This window comes from Apostichopus japonicus, chromosome 3 (assembly GCF_037975245.1).
Source record: "Apostichopus japonicus isolate 1M-3 chromosome 3, ASM3797524v1, whole genome shotgun sequence".
Taxonomy (NCBI): Eukaryota; Metazoa; Echinodermata; class Holothuroidea; order Aspidochirotida; family Stichopodidae; genus Apostichopus; species Apostichopus japonicus.
Genome location: NC_092563.1, coordinates 5429792 through 5440101, shown reverse-complemented (window position 1 = coordinate 5440101; position 10310 = coordinate 5429792). Strand labels below are relative to the sequence as shown.

Here is a 10310-nt window from a genome sequence, read left to right as displayed (position 1 = left end):
TGGGGGAGGGAAGGGGTGAGGGGGAGGGGGGTGTGGAGCTTGAGGATACAATGTTATAGCAACATTCATCTCTACGACAAAGTCACTTGTAAGGCCATGTTTTGTGTTAGTGTAAATCCTACTAGTTACAATATAGTGTCAACTCTTTGAATTGCGGTCAGGCAACCATCATTGGCTGCTTCATTTATCAACTTAGAGTGTCATGTGGAAACAGCGCAATCAAATTCCTATACTCGCTTTTTACTTCATTAATTCCAACAGGAAGACAATTCAAGAAACACAAACGAACACACAAAAGAACACAAAATAGAGAAATATATAATAAAACCAAGCACACAAAACTGTATTCATTTGTTAAGTATGTTTCTGCACATAAACATGTTTTCAATGTGACCTTTGACACAAAGATCACAAAATTTCCAAACAACAGTAGAAATATCACTCTAGGAAAGAATGCCACATAAGTCAATCTAGATAATATGAATATTCAAATCCACTACTCAAACCACAATCGTTCACATCGGCTGTCCCACAGTGTGTGTGGTATGCATAAATATCTCCTTCCATCCTGAACTTCTTTCAATAAACCAATATACATCAAAGACAGATACAATCATTTCCTGACAATACCTCTATTTTCTTTATTAAAAACACCTAAACAAACAAAGGAAAAAAAATAATAATACTTCAGATGAATTTGAGGGCTATCGTAGGTTTTTGCAGTTTTCATTTACTTTTGAATATCTTTACGACTCAGATGAAGTTTTCGGGAACATTTCTGAAAATGGAAGTGATATCTAAAATCAACACTTTCTTACATTAAAATATCTCTGAAATATTCATAATTTACTGTACAAGCATTATCTGATTCTCGCAACAACTTGGACAAATCTGAAGTGATCTTTGGTGGTGAAAAAGTGGTTCATGAAACGCCATTTTCCATAAATGGAATTGTTCTGTGTTTGAAACAGAATAGTGTGTGCTTGACAATATAAATACCGGTGCAGAACGACCGGTAACATCAGAGGGTTGAGTCTGTAAGTATCTCACGAACGATGTGAGGATCAATGACCGGACATATGTCCAAAACTAGTAGACCCTCTCTGGCTATCTCTCCTTTATCAATATTACCACACAGGAAGCTAAGATTCATTAGGGGTTAATTTGGTGGTGGTCTGTAGGCGATCTTTCTTGATTTCATGACTGTCCATTTGTGTCTCTTCAAGTAGTAGGCGGCGCTGATCAGGAGGGAGAAGATCATCAACATCTGTAGGACAAAGTATCAAAAAATGTCATCAAAACTTGGAGAAAAAAAAAAGGGGAAAAATGTTTCAAATCACACACTACCATCACATGGGTGATAGGAGGTATATTGGCCTAGTGCTTACTTCTGCAATTCCCAAACCACTGGTTTTGATCGGTAATGAGCTTTCTTTCTTTGTTCTTTTTTTTAAAATTGCTGTTATGAACGTTTAATACAAAGAACTAATACTATTAGTTTTGTTTAAAGTATTTGATTGCATTCCTAATTTACTGTACAAGAACTATCTCATTTTCGCCTCAATTTGCAAAATCTAAAGTGAATAAATCTGAAGTGATCTTTGGAGGTGAAACTTTGGATCAGGAAATGCCTTTGGCTTAAAGTGGAATCGTGTGGTGTTTGAAACAGAATAGAATAAACGACAAAGAACTAATTATACAATTTGTTCTCTTCAAAGTATCTGAAAGTGAGAGAGAGTCCGCAGAACTCACAACCAGACGTATTCACTATTTAGTTCTTCACTTTTCAAGAGTTCCTTTTAGGTATATTACATATTGGTCCATCTTTTCAAAAACCATCCCTTCAAGGAATGGCAGTACACAATCTTTTCAAACCTGATACATGGTTTAGTGTAGTCCATGCATGACCTCATTAGGGCAAACTCTTTTGGCAGTGCCACACCTGACACATGTACAGTGCTGCATTAACAATTACTGTAGTGCGCTGTAGTATGGTAGCCAAACGTTAACGTTAGGACTAGGCCAAATTTGACAGAAGATATGGTTGAAAGTTTTGAAATTCTAATAATTCTTCATTAGTAGCGTTGTGCTGGATCCCGGTAGTAAAGTGAATCCCGGTATCCCGATCCCGGTATTGACTAGTCCCAATCACAGTGCAATGTGTTAATACTACCGGGAGTGTAAAAACAACCGGTTACTACATTCGTTTTGGCATCATTCCCGGGAATCCCGGACGTAATAAAAATATCTACATGTTACTATTTTAAACAAAGCAAAGAAAACATGTTATTTTTGGTGTCTGTGTTCTTAGTTTGAATAACATACTGATCAATTTACGCACTGGCCTAGACCTATAAGTTGACGTATCAACTTTTCATGTAGTAATTTGGACCTAGGCTACACCAAATATCTAACGTTACTTGGGATCAGCATGTTGCGGGACCTCAAAGTTATTCGGAAATTTTCGTTATTTATTCTTCCTTCATACAATGATTGCTAATCTGACAGTATGACTTTTCAGTGTAAAATCATTTATAAAAACATGCAAAAGACATTTTATTATAGTCATGGTTGTTACGACAGGAATTTTGCCAGTTATGACCAGATTTTCAGTCCGTCTTAAAGAAAAAAGAATTTTTGTTTTTTGTTTTTGTGACAAAATGCGAATCCTGCTCCAATGTCATGGAGGGTGACACCAATTTATCATTTTACCAAATTGTGGTCTTAAAAGTTACAAAGTAATCTGCAATCCAGAGAACTTGCAAAGCTGATTCTGGTCGTCTCAAGATAAATTTGGTATTCTCTGACAATTGGGCGACCATTAACATTTCTATCCTGCTTTACATGTTACTGCACAGTCCACTCATTCTAATGAAATGATTAAATTTCATATTATTATAATCTCTTTGGCTGAAAATTGGACCCCGACCTTCACTTCACAAAGCTCTGTGTTTTACATGTTAGACATATTCAGACTGTGCTTTTCCCTGTTTTTACTTACCTTGAGACCCATCCGTTTTCTCTGGTCGTGTTCTGGTTCCGCAGCCCACCTCAAAAACGTGCAAACATCTTTAGTTAATTGTCCTAATGTTGCTGGCGTCCCTGTGAAGATGCAAAAAGTTTAAGAGCTCCTGATAACTATAAACCACCTGTCTCACCTGAACCTTTATATGAAAATCAAGAAGCTTAATATTATCTCTAGAGTGGGACATCCTTTACAGTAGCTAGAAATTACAAGTGACTTTCTTTCTTTTGATTGTAAATAAACAGAGGAAGGATTAACTTAATCTGGTAAGAGGAATGAAAGGTTTGGCTAAAACTGAATTTGAACTGGTGGACTTGGTCCTGTGCTGACTTCAATTGAGCCATCCATCATAAAGTTTGGGCCCACCTTTATTCACCAGTTCACTGAGCCATCCAGCATAAAGTTTTGGCCCACCTATATTCACCAGTTCACTGAGCCATCCAGCATAAAGTTTGGGCCCACCTATATTTACCAGTTCACTGGGCCATCCAGCATAAAGTTTGGGCCCACCTATATTCACCAGTTCACTGAGCCATCCAGCATAAAGTTTGGGCCCACCTATATTTTCCAGTTCACTGGGCCATCCAGCATAAAGTTTGGGCCCACCTATATTCACCAGTTCACTGAGCCATCCAGCATAAAGTTTGGGTCCACCTATATTCACCAGTTCACTAGGCCATCCAGCATAAAGTTTGGGCCCACCTATATTCACCAGTTCACTGAGCCATCCAGCATAAAGTTTGGGTCCACCTATATACTCCAGTTCACTGAGCCATCCAGCATAAAGTTTGGGCCCACCTATATTCTATTTGCTCTTTCAAACAAAACTTGTACCAAAACAACATTCAGCACTGCACTGAATTAAGAATAAAAGTTGTTAAACTGTAGGAAATACTATCTATTGAGTCAAACCATTTAGGTTTACTTCATCGTTTCCCAAATGAGCTTTTGGGGAACATTGACGATGATGACATTACAGACCACCTACCTTTGACTAAGGATGAATATTCCTGGTACACAAAAAAACGTTTACATTTCAAACAACCATTCACAAAGTTAGGAATAAGGTACCGAGATCGGGTTTACGACTGACAATGTACCACATCTTCTTCTTCCCGTACGAGTGGGACACTGTCTACCAACGCCGTAATAGAACCATTAAAAGATGTACACTTACCATCCTCATACTCCAGAATTTCATTGTAAAGAGGCGGGGCCATTCCGATTGCTTGTCCGGGGAAGTACGGATTGTAGTATAACTCATCCCTGATATCCACTCCAGCAGGAGGATCGCAGTAACCTGTTAGTAGCGCAAATATGTAATCCTCTCCTCCGTGCCTCGCCAGTGCTATGTAACTGAGGTCCGGGGGCAATGCACCTGTCGTCATTGAGAAGGAAGATTAGTGATATTAATTTTCAAATAATGCAAATACAAATAGTTCAACACATTTGATGAAATTTAGGCATATGTGAACCTGAAACCAAAAGCACACCCCCTTCTGCCACTCCCCCACCCCCCCCCAAAAAAAAATATACATATACTTTCTATTTATGCTCCCCATTTTGTGCTAAACCACATCACATCAGTGCTAACTGATTCAGTAAACCTGATTTCCACACAACACTTTTGTAATGTCTCCTTCAAACAAGTCTCAAGTTTCTGGAATATGTACATGACATCCACTTTTGTCAAACACATCCCCTACTTTTGTCACAATGGTGGTTACCAGTTTTGTCACAACGCTGGCTCAATTTTGTCACAAATTGACGGGTCCCCGCTTTTGTCACAGACATCACCCACTGTTGTCTCAACCTTAGCTGAGTTAAAGATGGTCAGCATATCAGGTCATTCATACACTTTTTTACAATCAGTGGATACATCATCATGTATCTGAGTTTCAGTAGATCAGAAGAAATTCATTGACAAGCTAAATATCCAAACAACATTCTTTACTTTCCTGCTTGTAGACTTGTGTACTTATTATTATATCCTCGTCGACACCTTCAACAAACACCATGCCGTTACTGTACATCACCGCCACTTACCACCACGATGAACTCAATGGGCTAACATTACCTATCCCTTGACTCCTTCATCAAATACAAGCTCTCCATACAAATAGCCATGTATTGACTCAACTCAAAGAAAAAGAAGATCAGAAAAGAGAGGCCTAACATCTGTACTCACCGGCGTTGGCAGCTCTTGCTTGCTCGTCATTTTCATACGGTCTTGGGAAGTAATCTGACAGTTTTCCCGGTCTATCAAACAAGTTCCCTTCCTCATCTGGACCATCTTTAAACAGGTACTGTTACATAACAATGCAAAACAGAGGCAGATCATGAAATATCATAACAACGGAGAAGTTTGCTTCGATATGGTCTCTGTTAGTCATGTTACATAGCAACCATATATACCACCTAGAATATGTATTATGAGTCAAAGTTCAGTTTGAAGATCAACCACTATTCCTATTATATCCAACCAAATAACCACCCCTGTCGCTAAAACAAACATACAACCATTTGAGGTACATGGTCAGGACTTAATTTGTTCTTTCTTATTGGATGCAACCAGAGCTGTTCTTGAGTCTTACCAAGGGGTGACCAATTTCTTCACATTAGAGTGCTCTGTCTTACCTGCAATAAAACATTTTGTCTTGTTGGACATCAAATTTCAGACCATACTTGTGCGTGTACAATGTCTGGCGGTAGCAGTATGAGTACAATTTCACGGTCTGAGTACAAGTAAGTGTACCACTCTATGAGTATGCTTACAAGTTTCTTTCTTTGCGGAGTATGAGTGAAAGATTAAACCCCATGAGAACAAGTAAGTGTACCACTCTATGAGTATGCTTTCAGGGTTCTTTCTTTGCCTCGTAGAATTAAAGTTAAACCCCATGAGTACAAGTAAGTGTACCACTCTATGAGTATGCTTACAGGATTCTTTCTTTGCTCAGCAGGAGTTAAAGTTCAAACCCCATGAGTACAATTATGGACTCTAGTACCAGTCTGGGTCTGATGACCATTAAAGGGTGGCCAGGTTGTTTATGGCAAAACTAAACAGACTACAGGGCAGAAATAAGAGCCAAATACTAACCTCTTCAGCTATGATTTTAGCTTCTTCTTCTGTGTGGGTGACACCGATCAAATTCCTGAAAGCCAGATACTTCATACTATGACACGTAGCACAAACCTGTCTGTATACTTGGTAACCTCTTCGAATACTGCAAACAAAGATTTCAATTCATTACAAGTAACTTAAGTCAGTTATTCATTTTCAAGGTCGAGATGGCATGTATGTACAGTATGCTCAGTCATGTCAAAAATGTATTCTTTAATCTAAGCACCTAGCACAATGTTATGCTCTGTATAAAAATCATTTTTTTCTTTTTTTCCGATATCATACAAGCCAAAGAATAAAAATTAATAACCTCTTATGATCCAGTGCATTGAAGACACCATTGTGGCTCCAGTCAAGGGAAGGAGGGTGCACGTTCTCATCAGCATTGACGGACACATGAAGAGCTGTCACCACACCAGCTCCACCCGCTGTCAGAGCACCGAAGGCCCCGAGAAGCTATCAAGAACAATATTAAGAGGGGAAAAAAATATTAAATTTAAAAGCTAATTTCATATTTCTTGAAGCATGAACAAGGATAATATGATTGCTCTTACAAGATGCCCTGCTGAAATAAATGCTCACATGTGATCAATAATAGGCAGTATCTTCAGAGAATCTTAGTAATTTCTGAACTCAAACTTCAGAAAAAAAAAGAAAAAAAAACATTTATCAAGTCTCATTGGTATTTCTTAGCATGTCATAACACTACTCCAAAGGACTCATAACATGAACATTTATCCTTACGTTGAGAACCCACCTAAATGACACAGAATTTACACAAAACTTGAAGAAAATTGATTTTATCACACATTAAGCTTGCACGGTTTCGTGAAAACTTACAACCGGTTTTTCTCTAGCAAAAAACCGAATCTGGCTCAAAAACCGGTTTTTTTCCCCCTCCTGAATTGCATTGAAAACATCCAAATCTCGATCGCTAAGATGCGTATTTTTGAAGCTTTATCAACAGCGGGTTCAAGTCTGTTCGTTCGCAGTAAATTGTTAAAAATAAGAATAATAAATTCAAGAAACGTTACTGCCTTCATGACTCTCATTTTATAACCCACGTTAACTAAACTAAAGTAAATATGTCGAAAAGAAATGTGTTAGTGAAATTTTTTCTTAGTTTTAACATCACGTACACGTATCGTTTGTCTTGTGTTTACTGTACTTCACGAAGTTCAAATTCGTGTTCAGAAAAAAATATGACGGTCATGTTATATTATATGTTATATTTTCGGAGATGAGGGCCGAGCATAAACCCCATTATGACCAACTGGATATCGTAAAAAAATGCTTTACAATATGATTGGTCCAATGAAGGTACCAAATTGCACGAGGCTCTAGCCATGTTCGCGGGTGGTATCTTGGCGGTAAAATAAATTTCTCTTCAAAGAGTGAAGAGAATTTACCGTCTACACTTTCAAGTACAAGTTGAAAAATATCACTGGCAAAAGCGGGATTAGGTCGGCAAAGAATGTAAATTGTTAACGTTTAAGTTGGAAACATGTGTTCATCAACGTAAACGAAAAACCACCTGAGAGACGCCTTGTCTGATAACTGATAAGAAGAAAGGTTTAAAGGAAAATTACAAAGAAAATAAAATCCATTAGCGTACAAAGGAGAATTGTCACAACAGCAACAGCTGTAATTTTCAGCCATGTATGCAACATTTTTACTCCTTTAATATTCCTTGACTCAAGCCTGACGCCAGGTGTCTCTTGTGAATAATGGACTGTGATTGTTCTAATGTTACTTGTTGCATCTTAGTTGTTAAACTCAACCCCCCCCCCCGCGATTGTTCTAAAGTTACTTGTTGCATCTTAGTTGTTAAACTCAGAGCCCCCCCCGTGATTGTTCTAATGATACTTGTTACATCTTAGTTGTTAAACTCACAGAGCCCCCCCCCCTCCCCTGCGACTGTACATGTCGTATTGTATTGTGGATTGCGCAATGTATCTTTCAAGTTTTAACGTTCATTTTTTGAACACGAACTGTGATCAATGTGTTTGAAAAGATTTTCTCCATATCCTCTACTATTTAATTGAAGTTAAATAGTAAGAAGAACACAAAGAGGACAAACACTTTGATTGTAACAATTTATTTTGAACTGCATCTCGTCATTTGAGTGTATACTTCTCACAACTACTAACGTTGGCCACCAAGGTCAGTTCAATACTACAAGGTCGCCTAACTGATGCACGCATATATGGGCTGCATAGCCTAATGTTAGGCCTAGCTATCCACCCTCAAGCACTGGTTATGGCATGTGCGGATCGTAGCTGACAATGTCGTCTATCAGAAAAGCTTTCTCTTGTTGCAATTTACTTTCATATTGCAAAAAGAACAGTAAAAAGGAGAAACCAAAGTCAACAAACCTTTTTTTTTTTCAGTTTTTGCAATTCACATTTCGGTTTTTTCCGGTTTTTTCGGTTTTTCGGTTTTCTTAAAATAAAAAATAGTACCGAAATTCGGTCGGAAAAAACCGGTTTCGGTACTAAAACCGGTTTACCGTGCAAGCCTATCACACATGACTTCCCAAAAGAGATAAATAACAGACACATGGAATAATTTAGGGGTTCATATTATGTGTGGTAGTTTTGAACACTCTGAATTTGGTCTTTCATAAAGTGCTATGGTGACTGTGTAAAAACTACAATATGTCACTGTACTTTATTCTATCGCATTGAGCTATGTGATAACAGGACATAATATGCCCCAATATATTGTTTGAACTCTTGAAAACTTGGAGTACTGAATCAAGGCAATTCCTGCATAGTTTTTAAAATGACTTACCACTTTCGATCCCCGTGATAATCTTGCAAACATCACTCTGTAATAGAATTGTGAGAACAATTTTCAATAATTTCTACCTACATCAATATTTTTCATCAATTTTGTATTTGCAAGTTGATTAATATTTTTTATCTCTGCAAAAAAAAGTAAGGAGGATTTGGACTTGCCTTAAGTCATGTTTAAACAGTAACTGTACTATACAAGTCATGGACAAGTTCAGCATAAAATGCCAAAGCTTATCCTAGGCTACACACAGACTGAAAGATCACCATATTTGATCCAAACTGCTATGGACTGTTAACCTTACCTAACCTCATAACATGGAAAATAATCACCAAGCATTATCTTTTTCTAGAACAGTTTTTTGATATAGCAGATAAGAAATTGTGGCCTAACTTGAGAATCCTAAGCATATGAATGGGAAAGCTTACTAGGGGCTAGGAATTAGGGGTAGGAAGTAGGGAATAGGGTTAGGAATTAGGGTTAGGAAGTAGGGAATAGGATTAGTGGTTAGGAATGGTACAGATTCTAAATTAGTACCGAAATTGTTCCTACCAAAACATGATATTGTTCATTCTTGCTATGTGAAAATTGATCATTAAGAGATGGAACATTAGAGATGATCATTAGAGATGGAAGTGTAATATACATCAATGCAATCACAAGAAGTGGCCTAACTAAATCTTAATAGTCTAACTAAAATCAAGCTGCATTTCTGTTATCCTTTAAGGCTTAATTTGGATGGATAAACCTGGCCTAGCCTAGGCATAACCAGTTTGGCCAACTACAGATAGTATAGCCTAGACTATTTTTCATCACATTTGGTGATATTTAGCTAGAGTAGCCTATAAAACTAACTATAACTAAGAGACAACACTGGAAATCCCTTGGTTTACCCACTTTGTATAATCATCAGTAGGCCTAGAAGCCTGGTACTGGAATTCCCTAGACTGTAGACCAATAACTTAGTTATAGGCCTAGCTTACACTACAGTACTTAACTGTAGTTTTACCTTCCTTGCGTAACAATTTTGAACCTATACAATTGCCTAACATAAGAAATTACCGATAGGACAGCCTGAACTTCTGATAAACCCAGGGTTAAATTGATACACAATTTTTGACATTTGAAGAAGCAATCTTAATTAAAAAATCATAAAACATGGAAAGACAGTTGTATTGAGGATCGAATCCGCGAAGATCTGACTTAGCTTACTTCTTTATTCAGCCCTCCACTGTGTGAAAATGTTTGATCTACTTTCCGCTAGCCCTCACTCTGACTGAGACGAAAGTCACGAAATGGCAATTACGTAAATCATAGAGATCAGTAATCACATTGCAAATGGAATTACTATAAATTAAGAAGGGGATA

General features: G+C 37.7%; 1 protein-coding gene across 1 annotated transcript; it reads right to left on the bottom strand.

Moving 5' to 3' along the window:
• Positions 1 to 317: 317 nt before the first annotated feature.
• On the bottom strand, positions 318 to 10266 carry LOC139961240 (cytochrome c1, heme protein, mitochondrial-like). The gene is made up of 8 exons (XM_071960319.1): positions 10155 to 10266; positions 8940 to 8976; positions 6457 to 6602; positions 6123 to 6249; positions 5214 to 5331; positions 4203 to 4403; positions 3002 to 3102; positions 318 to 1267 (listed from the first exon to the last, which is right to left on the bottom strand). Exons 2-8 carry the CDS (start codon positions 8970 to 8972, stop codon positions 1160 to 1162), a joined length of 834 nt encoding a protein of 277 aa, XP_071816420.1. The 5' UTR covers positions 8973 to 8976; positions 10155 to 10266; the 3' UTR covers positions 318 to 1159.
• Positions 10267 to 10310: the final 44 nt, after the last annotated feature.